This window comes from Macrosteles quadrilineatus, unplaced genomic scaffold, assembly GCF_028750875.1.
Source record: "Macrosteles quadrilineatus isolate MER2022 unplaced genomic scaffold, UCM_ALF_1.0 Scaffold_6__1_contigs__length_79288215, whole genome shotgun sequence".
Lineage (NCBI taxonomy): Eukaryota > Metazoa > Arthropoda > Insecta > Hemiptera > Cicadellidae > Macrosteles > Macrosteles quadrilineatus.
This window is the reverse complement of record NW_026542599.1, coordinates 34,201,220-34,220,985: the sequence shown is the minus strand read 5'-3', so window position 1 is coordinate 34,220,985 and position 19,766 is coordinate 34,201,220. Positions and strand designations below refer to the sequence as shown.

The 19,766-nt window shown below is 36.3% G+C and overlaps 2 protein-coding genes across 4 annotated transcripts in view; one reads left to right on the top strand and one right to left on the bottom strand.

Moving 5' to 3' along the window:
* LOC128996423 (coiled-coil domain-containing protein 124) overlaps positions 1–19,766 on the bottom strand; it is a 463,618-nt gene that overhangs the window by 7,319 nt on the left and 436,533 nt on the right. The window contains exons 1-3 of one of the 3 annotated variants that reach the window (XM_054421747.1): positions 5,500–5,630; positions 3,926–4,116; positions 2,769–2,903 (exon numbers count right to left, since the gene is read on the bottom strand). In XM_054421747.1, coding sequence (XP_054277722.1) covers positions 2,769–2,903; positions 3,926–4,084 — 294 coding nt within the window. In that variant the 5' untranslated portion in view covers positions 4,085–4,116; positions 5,500–5,630. Of the gene's footprint in view, positions 1–2,768; positions 2,904–3,925; positions 4,117–4,416; positions 4,434–5,499; positions 5,631–19,766 lie in introns of those variants that run through there. The other 2 variants (XM_054421748.1, XM_054421749.1) reach the window with 2 other exon arrangements.
* LOC128996428 (nematocyst expressed protein 3-like) lies at positions 13,186–16,540 on the top strand. Its single transcript, XM_054421754.1, has 3 exons — positions 13,186–13,290; positions 15,229–15,471; positions 16,222–16,540. The coding sequence occupies exons 1-3, from the start codon at positions 13,285–13,287 to the stop codon at positions 16,471–16,473; spliced, it is 501 nt and encodes a 166-aa protein (XP_054277729.1). The 5' UTR covers positions 13,186–13,284; the 3' UTR covers positions 16,474–16,540.

The window sequence follows — 19,766 nt, the reverse complement described above, 5'->3', positions numbered from 1 at the left end:
TCATCAAAACACAGTTTTCCTGCCTAAGGCCTCTTTTGTGCACAACGTTTTCGATTGGGCGGAATCAATGTCCATTTTATGCAGTTTCTACGCCAAACGGAATCCACTGTTTTTCATTGGTGGGGGTTGTCAGTGCTGCCAACTTTATTCATTTGGCAATCATCAGTGACAGTGACCCAAGATAGATTCATGTTTATTGGTTTATACCTATTTGTGCGTAGAGAAAAATAGACGTCGGCGAAGGAGTTGTGGGATGTACACCCGGTGAATGAAAGTCGTAGGGCTGGCCTTTTATACAAAAATTCCCATATCAATCCCGGGTGATACCTTTGATACAAAAATCCTCATGCCAGTCCCAGGAATACAAAAGAAATATTAGGTATTCCTATGAAACAGTAAGGATGTATTATTCCGCGGATTTAAACAAAAAAGTAATGTTCGACCAGTACATTTTTTCCCAATTACATCTCTTTATTTGTACTCTTTAACCTATTACAATGAATAATGAGTGGATGACAGAGCACGGGGTAGGTTGGCAGCCCTACATTCCGCCCAACGTAAAACGCAGTTGCATGAAAGATTTCCATTTGATCCCATGTTAAAACACTCACCGACGGAATGCCCGATAGATTCTGATTGATTCCGCCCGACGGGAAACGTCGTGCATAAAAGAGGAAAGAGGCCTAAAAGACATATTTATCATTCTTGAGCAACAGATGTATTTATACATTTTTTTAATTTTTAACTCACACCAAGCCCCTTTCTCTCAAAATACTTCGGTTTTCAGCCCCCGACTTTGGTGGGTTTCTATTTCATTGTACTAGAGTTGCTCTGCCTTAAATGTTTGTTATTCATGCATTATCTTCTGTCATGCAAATAATCCTAGCATGCAAATGACCATTATGCTGCCATTTCCAACGAAGTGTTTTTCAAGCCGGGAAGACCAAGAGCGACCAAGAGTTCACTGTGATCATTGTTGTCGTATTCAGGTGTTGTCGTCTCATTGGGATGTGTAGTCATGTCTGGTGTGTCATCATTCCATGATGTTGTACTCTATGCTGAAGTTGGGTCTGGTCAACAAACTCCTCTTGTAGTGGTAAGGCCTTGAAGTCTGCTTCAGAGATTTCTCTTGCATAGATCTTCTTCCAATTCTCCAGAGTCTTCAACAGTATGGTCGGGTCCTCGATGCAGGAGTGGAAATTCCATGGGCAAGCAATCCCTCTCTTGGTTATTTCCAGGTCCAGAACTTGTCTTAGGTCCTCGTGCGCAGGACATTCCATGATTGCGTGCTGTGGGTGATCCACCTCTCCATTGATCACAGGTGTCCTCTTCACTCTTGTTAAACCTGCGTATATAAGTACCAAAAGCACCATGTCCGGTGAGAAGCTGAATTGCAGTGTGGTCTAGATAAGGGGTCATGTTGCTGACTCTGATTTCTGGGAGGAGTCCATAAGTGAATCTTCCAGTGGTTGCACTGTCCCATTCCTCTTGCCATTCTAGCTTGTGTCTGACTCTGATGTCTTTTCTGGTTTCCTCAGTCAGTCCCTTCTTGGCCTTCCAAATTTCTAAGTCCATAGTTAGCTTGATGTGAATGGGCATGTTAACAGTAACTGCACACAGGGCCTGCAATGAGGTCGTTCGATAGGCTGCAGTGATGGAAATAAGAACTCGCCTTTGAGCTTCCCTGACCTTCCTTACTACGTGGTTCATTCTATGTTGCCACGCCCTGGCTCCATAACTGATAACTGGGAGAAATACTGCGTTGTACAAAAAGTTAAGCTGGCAGAACTTGACCCCATATTTCAATCTTATCATTCGAACTATACTACTGAAGAGGTTCACTGCTTTCTGACTAGTCTCTTTCACATGGGGAGTGAAGGCCATATTTGTATCCAATGTGAAACTAAGATATTTTGCCTTGTAGGCCTACACAAAGCAGATTGGGTTGTTTTCTAGTCTGATAGTCGGGTTGCTGGCCATTCGGCCCTTTAGCAGTAGGCCTATTCCAACTTTTTTTGGTGCCGAGATCCTCATCCTCATCCTACATTGTAAACTTGTAGGCTTTTTCTTTCAATTTCCCTTCTTGATTGTGCCTCAATTATGAATGCCACATCGTCCGCAAAAGCAATGGGGGTTACCACCTCTGGGGGCAAATGATGGGGTAAATGTAAATGATTACCAAATGTATTGGTACAGGTGGGTTATGAACCATCAAGTCACAAATCATCACACAGTATTTCGCCATTGGTGATTGACAAGATTCCATTTGAACCCAAGATCTCCAGGGCCGAAGTCTTAAGTGGATTAGGCCTATGTCCGCACTAGTGAGTACTATCACTATCCGCAGTACTATCCTGATAATTAGACCAATTATTTAATACCAAGGTAAAAATGTGGTTCGGATTCCACTATAAACTGTAGGTCCCTTAGTTTCCATTAGCTGTATGGGCTATTAATTAACAGCTGTGTCAGAAGGAATATGTCGGCCTTAGTCACTAACAAGAATACAAGATCACGCCACTCATCCAACACTCATCTCCATTCATACTTGGCTTAAAATACCTACTTTGTATGGTCGCCATTTCAATGAAAAGTATTAAAGCACCTATACTAGAGATTCTTTGGTTAAAAGAATTTTTGTATTTAGGCATTAGGCCTATGTGAGCAAATCAGATGTGAAGCAACTAATTATTATAGCTCCAATAAATCTTATCGCAGAGAAATAACGTAAACCTTTAAGTTACCTCAACAAAGCATATTTTACTTACCGTTATTTGAGCCCTGGTGATCTTAGCTGCTGGTTGTTTACCTCCAATTTTTATGGAGTTTACCTCTTCCTCTATTATTTGTTTTGCTTCTTGTTTCTTCTTCAGTTGTTCCAGCTTTCTTTTCTCTTGTTCTTCCTAAATTGAACAGAATAATTGGATAGAGAGTACAATAACCATCTCTTTACTAACAAAGCTGTTTAGGCCTAAGCTTAGCCCAGATCATTAACATTAGAGCTGGCTTTGAATTTTGTTAGCCTATATATGATAATTTATTTATTTTTATTAATTTATTTATTGCATACACGGCAAACGCCATTTTACAGGAGAGTTGAGTTGAGATTGATAGTTAGTGCGATCAATAATTAAATATTTTAACAAGTATAAAATACTAATAAATAATATGAAATATAATAATATGAAATACTAATAAATAATATGAAATATAAAAATATGAAATACGATAACAATACAGTTTTGATTAATAAAATATCATGATTTACAGGACGTGACAGCTATACAGGCATGTTGCACGAAAAACAAAATAAATAAGAAAATTTAACAACAAAAACAATCATAATATAGCTGATCAAAATCATAATGATGATCAAAATCTTATTTTAGGCTAAAGAGAAAATCAATTTGTTACTTAAGGCATCTTTAAAGAAAATAAGGCCACTCTTACTTTGTTTATATACCGTCTCATCCATAGTGTCCAAACATTTTTATGTTCCACCTTAACATCCTAGGACGCTATGTTCAAGCCCATAACTGGTTTCCACACATTAACTGGTTGCACATTAGTCCTAGAGGGACACGGAATCATCAAACAGATAAAATCCATCGGTGAGTGGCGGGATTTAAACCTAAACCACGAACTTTGAAGCCCCGAGCTCTACTACTAGACCAGCTTGCTCCCTCAAAGTGTAAACAAAAGGGAGCCAAAATACAACAGTGGAACCTTAATAGCCAGTTACACTTGATAACAAGTGGCATTGACAAATACTCTTGATATTGTATTACCCAATATCAAATGTTATTGCAAAACTCTATAAAAAGTCTAACTTGATGAGAAGTCTTTGAACATCCTCATGAGAGACTTGCTATCGAGGTTCTAATGTGTTACCAAATAGACGACCAATAGTAGGCTATCCATTTACCTTTCTGGCTTGTTTCTTGGCAAGGCTTTTGTCATCATCCTTCCAATATTCATCTTCAAGCTGCTTCTGCTTCAAAGCAGCTTTTTCTTCTTCTGCTGCTGCCTTACGTGCTTTAGCAGCAACAGCCTTACTGTTTTCCCCAACAAACTTCTTTGGCATAGCGAAAATTTGAGTTATCTGTAGATATTGATCTGTAAATAATATACTTAGTGTTGTGTGACTCTAGTGACATTAGTTAGACAAGTATATACATTGGAATCGCTAAACCAATTTTTGTGGTCCTTTACAGTTAACATTAGGAGAATAAATAGTGAGAGAGTGATAGAGTTAGTAAACAATAGTAGAAATGATATAATAGGCTATTAGGCAGAGTTAACTACCTATAGGCTATAATCAAGTTTGCTTTCAAATTCTGTTCTCTTAGTTTTGAGAATGACAAAACTACCAGCTGCCAAATAAACCAGCTGCCATTTAATACCAGCTAAGCTTACCAATTGCTTAAGAATGTAGCCTAAACTGTGTGAATTGTTCTATGGTTAAGATATTTACTCAAATTGCTCTCTGGCTACCTAATTCACTCCACTCCCCACCATTTTATTCTACTTAACCCAGGGTTTACAGTTCGGCCAAAGTTTCTGTGCGCGCGACCAGATCTGGTTGAGTCTAGGCGAGGGGGTTGGCGGGGGTACTTTTGTGAAAACATTTGGGTACTTACGTATTATACGGAGGCCACTTATTTTACAGCGCGCTGCGGCGGTTGGGTTAAGTTGGGTTATCATAAATATGTTTGTAGAACTTTCCTAGTTTCGTTATGAATCGAACTATACGAGATGAGTCATAAAAACTTATGATAACCCAACCTAACCTAACCGCCGCAGCGCGCTGTAAAATAAGTGGCCTCCGTATAATACGTAAGTACCAACATTTGTTTCTTGCTACTCACTCGTCACTACTCCTAGCACTGATAATAGCCGGTATCCGTATGTTTTAGTTCGGCTAGTAGCAACCCGTCCACGCGCACAGAAGTTTTGGCCGAACTGTACCCAAGTTGAAAAACAGCACTGATAATAGCCGGTACCCGTATGTTTTAGTTCGGCTAGTAGCAACCCGTCCACGCGCACAGAAGTTTTGGCCGAACTGTACCCAAGTTGAAAAACGAGTCATAACGTGCCTATTGACTTGCTCTTCTGCTCATCCCATGAAAGGCAGCCTTAGAAAGCATAAAAAAACTGCAGAAAAACTGTGTATTTAAGGTTTAAGGAGATTTTTGAATCATTCCTAAGCTACCATTTAACTTATGTGTGCAAAGAATGTAGCCCTATTAGACTAGGTTCAAATATGTTTGAACCATACCCTTAGAGACGTAAAAATGTTAATGGCAAAATAAATTGACCAAGATATACACCACAAACAGTACGAATATTTATAAGTTAGTCGGTATAATATTTTATGATGTTTCTAATCAAAATACTAGTTAGGTCAGAAGAGGTGAGTCTAGACTTGGCTTTGTCAAAACTGGATGATTGAGAATCCTTTGCCTAATTTGCTATGCTAAATTTATTTAGTGTACTTACGAAGTAGTATTTAGAGTGTTTTATTGATGAACAACAATGTTTCGCACTGTTATAGATTAATTGTTTTAAAGTTTTATTATTTTATGTTTAAATCCAAGTTATAGAAAGGTTATGTTATGTTTGACTTTCGTTTGAGTTTGACAGATTGAGAAAATATTGCAAATTGCAGTAAAGTAGAAAGCATAGAGTAATACAATTTAGTTGAAGTATATAATACTACACTATAATAAGATACTGTTTCTAAATTTTGTAAAATCATAAAAATAACCACCATAGACCATAATAATACGCATGATTTCGTTGAGTGGAATTGTAAGGTTGGGAGCCCGAACCCGCAGAAGTATAGTTGACTATAAACTATAAGCATAAGTGGAGTATGTTTTATCTATGCTCTCTGGGTATAACTTGGTGTACAATGGAGTTGAGTTGTCTGCTTGCAATATCGGGCGGAACTAGCATATTAATCGAAAACTTTTCCAAAATCAATGCTAAATCTGGGTAACATAAATAACTAGGATTGCTTTCATAGTAATGAAAGCCAATTGAACGGAGCAATCATGTTTCATGGTTTTTAACAGAGCAATAAATGGAAAAATGTTTATAGATACTAGTTGTTACCAGTTAATAATATTAACTACATTTCAATGTCATTTTAATAATTATCTAAATACCATTTTACCTTTTCACTACATAATAAATCGAAATTCAATACTCAATACTGCAGTTTTTATAATGGTTTTAACAGAGTTCAGAATACTGCCCGACAAAACATCAGTTAACATTTACAAACTCTTTCCATGATCTCTTTGCGCAAACACCCTAATAACGTCTTTAACCAGATGACCTTGGTTACGTTTGTTCTATAACCATTATTTGAGTGTCATATAAGTCAATGCATGCTGAATATAGTTCACGTGCTTAGTAAGGAGACGTCTCATCTAAGTGAACTATATTCAGCATTGACTTATATGACACTCAAATAATGGTTATAGAACAAACGTAACCAAGGTCATCTGGAGTCCTTACAGTATCCAAAGTCAATGCTTCATCTGCTTCTCGTAAATTTATAGATCTCTACTTGCAGTATCAGTATATAAACTCAATGGTACATCTGGATGGTACATCTGGTACTATGGTACATCTCAATGGTATATTTGTTAACCAAATATATCATTAACTTTGGATACAGCAATTATACATACATTACATTGACGTGAACCAGATGCAATATTGATATTAAATACTGGAAGTATTAATATCCCATTTACAAGAAACAAAGACATTGACATTGGATACTGCAAGTAGACATTCCATTTCCTTGAACCAAATGTGCCATTGGCCATAGATACTTCAAGTATACATTTAATTTATGAGAACCGAAAGACCATTGACTTTATATACTGCAAGTAGACATCTTATTTACGTGAACCAAGTGTACCATTGACTTTGGATACTGCAAGTAGACTAGACATCCGACATCCCGTTTACGTGATATAAATGCACCATTGCCACTGGATACTATGCAATATGACTAATATGAGACATCTCATTGAAGAGAACCAAAAGGATCATTGGCTTTGGATACTGTAAGTATACATCCAATTTACGTAGGCCTATAGCAAATGTAGCATTACCTCTGGGTTCTGCAAGTAGGCATTCTATTATTTATGTGAAGAAGACATTCCATTATTTATATGTACCATTTAATAAGTATTCGGCCAGGAGAAGTCTCATTTACGTGAACTTGATTTAGCATTGACTTTGGATACAGTAAGTAGACATCGACATCCTATTTACGTACAACAGACGTAGCATTGACTTAAACAGTTTTGATTAATATGCTTGCTCCGCTCAATATTGCAAGCAGACAACTGCATTGCACACCTAGTAATAACGGTTTGTCTCTATTTTGTTTATATGCAAACCCTGGCTATTTAACCACTGATTACGAGATTGTGTAATTTTTTATATAAGGTCGCTTAAAGCAAATTTAATAATCGATTTTCGCAATCTGACACATACTTTCTCCCATTAGCTTGTCAAAAACCTTTATCATATGGGTAAGCGATGAGAGTACCTATGATATTTAATAGGTAAAATCACTAAAGTTGCGTTAACTTTTGAACAGTAATTTTTACAGAAATGAAGGGATGCACTATTTTGTTTTGAATTATAAGGACCAAAAAACCATTTTTCCTTTTTTATTGGTTTTCATGGGAAGATAACATAAGTTACAATAACTTTTGAACCGTAATTTTTACAATAATGAAAGTTTAGTCATTTTGTTCAAAGTTTAAGGGCTACAACAAACTAAATTTTTTTCAAAATCGTTCTGGCCGATTTTCCATTATTTTATGGGTTTTTATGGGAAAATCAACATTAAAAATCAAAATGAAAAAACACCTAACTATACCATATATTAGTATCTACAAACCAAATTTCATCAAAATCGGACCACAGGTGTGGTCTGTAGCTCTGTACACATCCACACATACAGACACACGCACACGCAGATATCACTTCGAAAACCACTTTTCTGGGTTCAGGGGTCCCAAATCGAACATGTCCACAAAAAACTCAAACTCGAACATTTTGACGAAAACAATACTTTCTCCATACTGTATACTATGTAGGTATAGGAGGAGAAAGCAAAATGCATCTTATATTAGCGGGAAGATGAGGAGTTGAGTGTGAGTGGGGTAATAAAACGAAAATTCTCATAGAGAATGTGTGATTGTTCATTGTTTTTGTCAAGTACGAGCACATTTCTTTGATCAGTAAGATCATACCTGATGTAACCCTAGCCCGAAGCACCATCTGTATAAGAGCTATTGGACTACAAGACTACACCCCACCTGCTGGCCTTGTCGACCAGTTCACCTTCGTCGGAGTCCGTTGTTTAAAATAGCTACGAGTAATTCAATAATTGTCGCCGGCGACGTAAGAGGATAAACAAAAAAGGTCTCATCAGTAGGACAATAAAAACAAGACACCTACCAGAATCGTTCAGAGTACTACCTGGAACTTTTTCAAAAGTTACTTTTGTGTTTGGTAAACACTCGACGAGTCTCGGAAATCAAAGTGTTGGATTGCTGAAATATTTGTAAGCCTACATTTTTATTTATGAATAAGAAAAAACTATCTGAAGACTGCGTTTAAAGTTCGTGGTAGACCCAGGGCTGTTCTCGATAGTTAAAATGTTAATAACTACTAGTAGTCCATTAAACTGACTACAGAAATTGCTGGTCTTAGCGGTCTTAGTATGTAACAAAGCTTCTCATGTCTCGCTGACACAAGCTCACCTTCCATTCATGTATATGTTGAAATACACTTTAGGTGAGTATAGATATCATATACAAGATACTGTAATACAAACTGCACACACATAAATCGTTGATTAGAACTTCAAGTGATTCTGGAAATAGAACAACGATTTCAAATTCGTTTAGTTGCATTTTATTTCGAGGTAGGGTTTCATCTACGATACTTTTATCCAAATACAATCTATTTTTATTCAATAAATTAATTGTTAGGTTGCTTTGTTTACAGAAAAGATTAAATTTATTAATGTTATTCTGCCATAGAAGTTTAATATCAAAACAAAAATAATTTAATAAGCTTAAGAAATACCATTGAAAAAACTATTGATTTCGACTCCATTGTAAACTAGTAAATGTAATACGTCGTTATCAGTGACTACTGACTTAGAATAGTGCAAGTAAAGTCTACGCCTTCTTTGTGGTAGTTAGTAGTAGTAGACTTCTCACCATATTGTAAGCTTGGAGGCTTGTTTCGATGCATTTTTCATGTTATTAACGCTTGAGTTTAGCCGTGGCGTGTTTTCTATACATTTAAGGTACACCCTTATTATAGCATCTACTTGATTATTTTACTATAATACTAGAGAATAAGTAATAGTGTATTCGCCAAACTACTACTATTTTAATTTGAACGGACTTCAAACGCATGGATTTATCCGAAGAAAAACTTTAGTCGCCTATAAATCAAATGGGATTTTGTTACGTACGGAATGTTTACCCTAGACTAACCAACACAAGTAGTCTTCTCGTCCCATTGTAAATTTTGAAGCTCGTTTTTCGTGTCTAGTTCATGTCTGGTAACACTGATCGCTAGTGACAACGAAATTTTGTTTCCTTTATTTAGGGTAATATAATGTTAGTATGACGAAAAATATAGTACATCACACGGGAAAAAAAATTGTTCAACCCTTGCTCATTTTTTCGCATTATTTTGAAACCTAAGCTCGTGTTAAAAGGATCGATATGTGCCCTAGTGATGACTTATTGTTAGCATTCATGTTGGTTGAATGACAAGAAACGAATATCTATATAAATAAAATTAGAGTTTTGTCTGTACATTGCTAAGAATTATATATTTTTAGGTTATTTTTAGGTTTTATACATTGAAGAAGCAGAAACGAGTCTTATCTCTATTTCTGTCTGTCTGTCTGTCTTTCCCTCTGTCTGTAACACTCAAGATGGCATTTTACGCAATCTTCTCCGTGAAAACCAGAGTACCTATCAAGATCCAAGTCATTTTAATGTATTCACTGGATTGGCGAGAGTGTCTTTAGTGATTAAAATATAGCCTCACTACTTTGTAAATACAATTACGGACGTTCAAAAATGCAGTTTTGTGCGATTTTTGTCAAATTTTCGTATAATTTTTATCACGTAATCGTCTATGAAATAACGAACAGCTGTTCGGATCAAGATTATTTTTTCTAGCTGTCACTGATATGTTTACAAATACCGCAACCATTTCGAATCACGTTTTGAAAGTAAATCCTAACCAATTGAGATTAAAAAGTTTTTCTTACATAACGGATTTAATTAATCGCAAGTGCAATAATATATTGTAATAGTGTAACCGTAAATGAAATTAAATAACTAGGCATCATCCAGATCAGGAACCAAAATATTTGTGTATAAAATTATTCTTGAGTTTTTATAACCAGAAAAAAGACCTTGAATCATGTGTGGCTGGGACACTTAATGATCGTCGTCAATAGCTTAAAAAACAAGGTTTCCACTCATTGACGGCGCTTCAATGGCGATTGTGTAGAGTGTGTAAAGTAAAAAAATCACAACTGCAGGAGGTGATTGTAAAAGAGGTTTACGGATGATGCTAAACTCGCTTTTCCAATGTGTCACTTTCTATTTCTACTCACCGTGTAAATGCAATCGCTGGACCATACAGCAAATAGGCACATAGCCCATCTCTTGGGTATGTACGCCTACCCATTTATTCATCGAACAACCTATTTTCGATGACGATCCTTGATACCAGTACTTTTCCATAGAATTCATGGCCTACCTACTTAAGAAATAAAATTACAAAATACAAATGTCCAAAAACCCAATTAACATTGTGTGATTTTTGTCGTCACATTCAACTGACTACTATCAAGATCCCCGTACGTAGAACGGGCACACAGCTAGTTTAACATAAAACACTCTGCATAAAACTGACAGAAACTTACCTTAAAATCAAAATGGTGTTCGGCTGATCCATTAGGATGGAGATAAAATGTTTTAACTATGGTAATACTATTAGGTTTCTCTTATCGATAGTGAGGTTAGGTCATTATTCACTTTCTTATGCATTATTCCCTCTTTAAAGTATCCCAAGAAAATCGTATAGGTTACTTTAGCAGAAAGGGTAGATTAATATTTGTTTTTTAGGAACGCCCAGTTCGGGAATCAGACTGGATCCTGCCTCTGCCTGACCATTGACCACCCTAACCTTGGCAATCAGAGCAACTGCGAAGTTCAAGGCTACACGTCTGAATCACAGATATACTGTTGTAGTTGCCTTTTGCCTTACCCGTGCTACATAACGGGCGGGGGGCTCAGAGAATAATTAATTAAGATCTTTAAATCCAGTTTAAAAAGTTACACACACCACCGTTGAGTACAAAAAATAGTGTGCTAAGTAATTTCATAAAATCCTTTGATGATTTGTCAATCAACCGACACAACATGATCAAGAACTTTATAGAAAGGCAAACAAGGTCGTATGAGACTAAATTTAAATATTTTGGATTTTTTACCCATGGCGACTAATGAGTTTTTGCAGTGAAAAGCTTTACATAGAAACTTAGGACGTCAATTGAACGTTGCCTGGGGGGATTTTAAGTCCATGAAAATGCCTATATGTTGGCTTAGCTCAATAAGTCGGTTCCATCGTTTGTTAGTTTGCCGGAAACAAACGGATGCACAGTTGCACAAACGCTTCGGGAGACACATCTATATTTCTTAATTTTATACTCGATATATCTAGATAACGCAAATGCTTGGATTTTCCTAAAAGTTTCTGTTGATTGTCATTATATTTACATTGTTTTATTTTATAATAAGCAAATGTTACTACTCAGTGAAAATTTTGATAACCTTTTCTGGAATTAATTATATTTATTGAAGCAGTTCTGTATTTATATTTACATGATGTAAATCTTGAAATGAGTGTTTTTTATGAATCTGAATTTAATCTTTTTCCTTCAAAATCTCAAGTTTCTATTGCTAATTTTATCTACACCCAACGTTCTCCTAGTTGTAAAGTAGAAACTACAGGTTCCCCAATTTCTCAAGTTAGACCATTTTAAATTATCTTTTTAAATATTACAATGCTTCACTTGCATTCAATTGATCTCTTCACAAAATACGTTCAGACACAATACAATAATTATTGTATTCGTAATACAAACAAGTCACTGATTTAACTGGCTGCATGGGTAGCAAAAGGTTATATTATAGCTGCTAACTGCTAACAGTCAAAAAGGTTGCCGGATCGATCCTGAGAAAACTCAGTACTGTAGCTTTTTTATGGTTCGAAACCATAAAAATGGTGGGTGTCTCTGATCAGTGGGATTTAGATAAATGATCATGGCTAATGAAACAGCTGATCAGTCAGCAACAAAGCTACAATCTCACCCCATTCCGACATTGACCCTTCACTCAAAATAGGGATAAAATACGCATCTAAGGTGGCATCCTTATCTCAATTGACATTTATTCTAATGCATAAATTAATCAGCTACAATATAGCTCTTTAATAAAATGTTAATCTCTAGGTGGAAAGCGTCCTTTACTGACATTCTCCTTCATCTATGTTATTATTCGACCTTCCTGTAATTTGTTGTCTCTATCTTTAGCTCTATCTTTACCTTCCATTGTATCCACCACTGTGATTTATTTTCGTAATAATCTTTCTCGTGTTTTCTGTCCCAAAACTCCTTATTCCCTTTGCTTCTAGGCCTACCTTCCTTCATAATCCCTGGACTTTCTTCCCTCCCTTATGGTTTAAACATTCCTCAGTTCTATACCACTAGTCTCTACTTTCTATGGTCACTATCTCCGTGGAGATTAATTCCTTGAGGTGTATTCCCCACGATCTCTTTTTACTCACTTCTTACCTCAATTCTTTCTTTCTGCGTTATTTCTTCCTTAGTGCGTCTTTCCCCTAGAATTTCTTTCACTCATTGATTCTCTACTTATCTCCTTTTCCTCCACGGAGCCTGTATACTCCAAATTCATTATTTTCGCCCACTACAATCTCTATCCTATGTTCCCTACCCTCCTTGACTACACCCTGGGTCTCCGCCCGGCCTTGCTCCGAGGGCGTGGCGCATGGCGGTGAGATGGCCCGCGGTTTTTGTACATCTTGAGTCTTCTTGGTCGTTTTTCCCGCTGGTCCTCATATATAAGCTAGCTGACCGCTGGTAGTCTATTGTCTTCAGTGTCTAGTGCTACATCACGGATCATCATGAAGGTATTGATTGTTTTGTAACTTTTCTATTAGTTATTGCTTTGCATTTTTATATTATATTAGAAATAATAATGGTCCATTTTTGGCTACGTAACAAATTGTGTTAAGTGAAATGGAAAGTTCAAGTAGTGAATGCATTTTTTAGTAGTAAACAATCAAACGTTTACCCTGAAACGTTAAAAATTGGTCTATCGGTGTCAATATCGTTCTACATCGCAAACTTTAAACAAAGAAATACAATAACTGATACATCGGAGATGTTGACATTCATTAATTCATTCTGTAGCAGTGCAAGTCAATGAGTTTTGACGAAGAGTGTATAACTCTTTATGTGTATCAATCATAAAAACATTTCCTTTGCAAAACAATGTTTTATTAAATAACTTACGCTGAAAAAACTATTTATGACTCGAGAGAAATATACAGCTAAATCGTGTATGAGCTTGATGATACTCTTAGCAGTTTAGAATTCAGTGTTTTTATAACTATAAATACCCAAGACCCTTCAGGAACTCGAGTTCGAGAAAAAGTAAACAGAGTGCATACTCCTCCGTGTTCAACAAACTGTGATATGGACATAAACTCTCAAAGAATTACAGCATTCATTTGACATTTATGAATACAAAATAATTTAATGGTATAATGTTCGTTGTATATGTATATGTTAAAGCAATATTTTTGTAAGTATAAAAACATTAAATCTGCTATAAACAGTATTGGCGAAGTATGTTGTGGGGTTTAAATTATCAATAAAACTACTTTAATTTAAAACGTAAACCTGAAGGTGTAGAATGTAGTAGTATTCAACAATTAAGCTAAAAAAAACTTTGATCCTCACAATAATAGTTTTGCAGTTAAATTTCAAAATGAAATTATTAATTTTCTCAATAATTTTTAGTATTATTGCGCTGTAAGATCAAACAAACACCTCATGTATAAAATTTAGCCCATTACAGATTTACTGTAAACTAACATTTTTCTTGTCATCTAAATTATATATAATAATAGAATACCTATGTAATTATTGCATTGAGAAAAAATAAGAGATACATTTGTCTGGAGTACTACAACGAAGCATAACGATTAGGATACAAAAGTTCCACTTTGGCTTCAAAGACTCTCGATGAGATAGACATTTTTTTAATTTCTTCTCTCTAATCAAGTAAACTCGGGTTTTGCAAACTACATTACTTCAATTTGTTTGGAATTAATTATGTTCAATGAGTTAGGAATTCAATGAATTTTTTACATTGACAATGGCAACTCTAATGTGAAGAAGAAACCTATTTCTAATGGTGATATTGTAGCTAGTTATTTGAGCCTAGTAGTGTGTGTGGATACCAATGCTCGAATTCGAGCAACAGGTACTCTAGTTAGGTTAATTTCACAACTATGATGTTTATATGGTCCGAAATGTCCTTAGTAAACTTAATTTTTATTATAACAGGTGATGATTAAATGATTTGCAGACAACTACTGTAATTTCAAATAGTTCTCATCTGCGACAACAAAAAACAAAAACCCAAAACAAATTATTCTTTCCATACGAACTCCATGCTACCTTTGATCTTCTGTGTGGCAGGGCTAATTGGGAATTTTGTAAAATCGCTTCTAATTGTCTGCCTTCGCTACGAGAGGAATATGTATGCAAAATCTCATGCTTCTAGGTGCTATGGTTTTGATTGTGCGTTGAACGGAATTACGCATTTATATATGGAGATTAATACATCAAAATCACTGGCCATAACAGTATTAGATATTAACAAAGAAAATATAGATGTTCACATTTTATGAGAAAATCATTTAACCATGTTCTACCACTGAACAACATTATGTAACTTCACTGTGTCAACCACCTTTAGTTATGGCTTTATATCCTGAATAATTGAAGAGTTTTAAGGTATATTTCTGTCTGTCACTCACTACGACCTATTCCTCCAGGTTGTTGCAGTCCTCTTGGCCGTCTTCGCCGCCTCCTCCGCCGCTCCTGCTCTCCTCTACCCCGCGGGCACCGCCCCCCTGGTCCACGCCCCTAGGTACGACTCTGCCATCATCCGCAGCGACCGCCTGGGGGGCAACTTCGCCTACAGTACTCTGGAGGCCCACGCCTACTCCTCTGTCTCCCCCATTGTGCAGAATGTGATCTCGCCTGTAGGAGTGTCCTATACTGCGACCCCTATCCAGGTATGTTCTTCACATCATTGGCTCTAGCAATTGTCGTGACATTATCACATACCGTAACAAAACAATTGTGATTGTTGGGATTTGAACTAGGGTTGTCCGAGATTGAAGCTCCGCACTCTACCACTAGGCCAGTTTGCTCTCCAACGAGATTAGTAGTGGAGATAACGTATTGATAACATCCAATGTTCCTTTTGACAGTATTATAACAATGAATTGGGGATTGGAGTGACGACTTAAGTACTGAAAATGTGAACGTGGTCGCGTGAAAATGTTTGAACATTCTGAAAAATAGTTACGCATCAGTAGTATCTAGTATAACTTCCTAACGGCGCGGTGCTCCAGCTATCTCAGAGTCCCAATGGGAATGTTTTGTTATGAATGAAACTTTAATTCAATTGCCTCCGATTACAAGTATTATTTTTGCAGTAGTTTTGATAAGTTTTGAGGTATGGCTTAAATGTTGGTGTAATTGAAGTTGAAGAAACTCGGACTTAGAATTTAAAATTTTGAATTGGACGTACTTGGCACTAAATTGAACCAAGGTATGAAATAAGAAAAATTTACTACAAAATCATTGTTTATTTCTGTGTATCCTTAGAGTTGAACGAGTAATTACAATTATTGTTCTATCTTCCGTAGTTCCAAGAATGGTTATAATCATAAGGATTGAAACATTTTAATTAAATAAAATATATTTCGAAGAATATTTGCAAATTTTAAAAAGTTGGGAATAACTTGGTCATGTTTCAGTACCCCGCTTTCGCAGCTTACCCGGGCTACGCCCCCGCACCTGCGTTCGTCGCTAGCGCCCCAGTGGCTTCTTACGCACCCATCGCTCCTATTGCCCCCATCTACCCTGGCGTGGCCCCCGTAGTCGCCCCCGCTGCCCCCGCTGCTCCTGAGGCCCCAGTCCCCGCACCTATCGCTGACGAAATCCCCGCCGCCGATAACGTAGAGAGCTCTGCTTCTTCTGATGACTCCATCACCGTCGAGGCCGCATAGACTGAACCTTCCTACAAACCCTGGGCATTACTGTTTTAGTTTTAGGTAATAAAATGTTAAAATTTTACTGTCTTAGATTTTGTTCCATGCATTAACGTTATCATAAGAAATACTTTCTACAAATGTTCAACTAATTTTGAATTTCTGTATTCAGTGAGACAGAATGTGTTATAATGCACCAGATGATATCTACAGCCTGCGAATAGATTGTGTAAGGAGAAGTAACCAATTAACCTTCTCATCACTCTATCAGTTGTAATCTTTGCAGGGCCGGCTAGAGGGTGGAGCAGGGGGGGCAGAGCCCCCGGGCCTTGGGTTCTGAAAGGGGCCCGGCCTGTTAAAATGTAAAATCTTTTCTGTACATGTAATCTGCTAAGGCAAAATTTTAGCATGGTTTTCTAGTTCTCTTAGTAATTTTTGACTGGAATAAGTTGCAACTGTGAGCACGAGAATTAATACCACGAGATAATAGCACGAGAATTAACATACATTTTAGATATGTATTCTTATATGTGTAACAAAACGGCACGGAGGCTGCTGGACACTACTAAATCAGGAAAATAGGGGGCCCGGGATAGCTCAGTCCAGGAGCCCATGACAGCTCTCGCCGGCCCTGAATCTTTGCTTTGGCAAACCTTTGTTGCAGATACGTCCCCTTTTCTATCAGATAGGTTTTAAAATGTGTATCATTTGTGCGAGAGTAACAATATTGACAGCAATAACTTAACTACCGCAAAACACGATAAACGACAACATAACAAAAGCATCGATCGTTGAAACTTAAACAACCATTATCAATCTACATGAACTATGCACATTATTTTAATATTAATTTTAACCTAATCTATTCTCCAGTCTCGAAAAAACAAATTGATTCCCCATGTCTTGAACAGTATCGAATGAGCTAATCCTAAATACTGAGAGTAGTTGCCAACCTTTCCCTAGTTAAGGTTTTAGTCAGATTTAGAAAACTAACACAGTTGAATCTAGCCACCGACAGATTGTGCTGCTGTCAATCACTGTTTTCTGTTATCTCCAGGACCTTTTAACCAAGCCAAACTGAAATTACTACTTACTGTAAATCTACATCACCCTTTACGTCACATAATGAAATTATCTACAACTATGAGAAAATATATATTTTTGACAATAGCACACTTTGTAACACTATCTGTAACTGGCTCTGTGGTTATAGTGTTCGCCTAACAACTAGGTCATCGGTACGATCCTTTTGATGGTTCGAAACTAGACCCAGCTGTCATTGATCATTGGGTTTTAAATAAATGGTCCAAGTAACAGTGTATGATAGTGATAGTCAGGAACAAAGCTACACAGATCATATCGCTCTATTCTGCACTCACCTTGTTTTGCATTTATGGGTAAAATACATACCCAATGTCAATTGCTTGAATGTAAGGCTAAACTTCATGACGCTCCTTCTGCATTATCTGCTTATATTCCCCCTCTCTCTCTTGCCACTTCGACCTTGATATCCTGCTGGGTGTGACGGGAAGTGCTGATCAGGTGACTGGATTATGATATAATGATATTAAACTGCAGTCCTGCTCATATAGCGGAGGAGGAATGCCAGAAGTCTTCTACTATGCTGAGAAGCGGTAAAATGTAGTCTTGGGCCGAAAAAAATTAAGCTCAGCACAGTAAATGTTGTGCGGTTTGTAAAACTGTTATGCAAAATTACTAAGCAATTGTAGGTAATTCACTCAAAAAACTCTTTTTTTCCAAAGAATTTGTGTGAATTAGTTAAGGTTAAGGGGATTTGCCACTGAAAATAGGTAAAAATCATGAAAAATTTAAAAAATCCATTTTTTGTAAATTGGACCCTATTACATCCAAAAAGTATGATTATAGCCATGTCTGAATGTTATTTTCATCTAAAATACATGTTTTATGTGTTACTGCACGTACGCGAAATTTTACGATTTCATGTATTACCGTAACGTTTCAGCTTGGGTTTTATATATGATAGAATTTTGTATAATATATGCCTGTATTTACAAATGGTCAGAGCTATAAAAGCCTCAAATAAGATCACACTTTCATCAATTTACTTACTTTTATAGCACAAAAACATATGACATCAACTGTGGAGTCAGATGATCAGCTGATCCTTAGTCCAGTTTTCCGCAACTTTGAAATTTCAGGTTTTTTTTCAAGCCAAAATTTGATATATCTTGAGAGCCACTAAGGGTACATTGCTGAAATTTTTACTATTTATTCTAAACAATGTTAGGCAAATATTTTGGTAGAATTAGGTATCTAAGTTTATAAGGTAATGAAAAATATCTGTTTTTTTTTATAATTCTTTTTTCCGAAGAAAAAAGTATCTGAGATATTATTATGAATCTACCTAAATATTAAGTTTAGACAACAATCATTAAAAACCAGCAAATTTAACAAAATCCATACAGAACTCTCTTCAGAATCTTGATTTTTTAAACCATTACAAATTGACCGAAAACGTCTATTTTATTTTTTCCCACCTATAATTTATATTTAGAAGTAAACCAATATTTTTATATTTTGTTACATTATACCCTACTAGAAAAAAAATTGTTTCACCACTTTCCTCGTTAAATAAAAAAATCACCCTTTTCAGTGGCAAATCCCCTTAAGCTAAGAGTATGCTTTAAGAAATTCATACTATTTGCATTGTTTTGATATTGACATTGACACTTCAATCCTCGTCTTCAATGAGGATCGATTCTGGACAAAGATGCCATTTTACACTAGACTGTCAGTTAATGATTGAATTTTACTACTCGCCCTTATATGGTAACAAGAAACAAGATCGAAGTTTGGTCCGCCACCTTGCGCAAAAATGACAAATTGCCGATTGCGAAGAAAACATGCATAAATAACTTGAATAGGAAAACTGTAGCTCTGCCGCTTCTCATGTTTTAAAATTAGCTAAACTAATTAAAAACTGAAATAATTTTAACTTAGGCCTACATATATCCTTTAAGTCGTCGTGTTAAATATATTTTCACCCATAAAATTTAAGTTTAGTTCAATTAAACATTTGATCAAACCCTTAGTGTGAATATGTCAATGTTCTAAAGCCTCAAACGCTTGATTCAATGTTTTATGTTAAGGTTTAGTTGATCCAATCCGGCGTTTTAAATTTTGATTCCAAGACAAATAAATTGTATTTATTCGTATTACATGGTTTTTAAAGTAGCAGTTTGGTTCTCGCTAGAAAGTAGTGTCCTCGCCGCTACATTTATATACACAGCGCTCACTTCACCCCGCCTGGAGGACCGATGCCACTAGGT

Bases quoted from the DNA above. Each gene is read 5' to 3' on its own strand.
- LOC128996428 (XM_054421754.1), top strand. The intron at 15,472-16,221 runs GTATGTTCTTCA...GTCATGTTTCAG, and splicing joins ATACTGCGACCCCTATCCAG to TACCCCGCTTTCGCAGCTTA.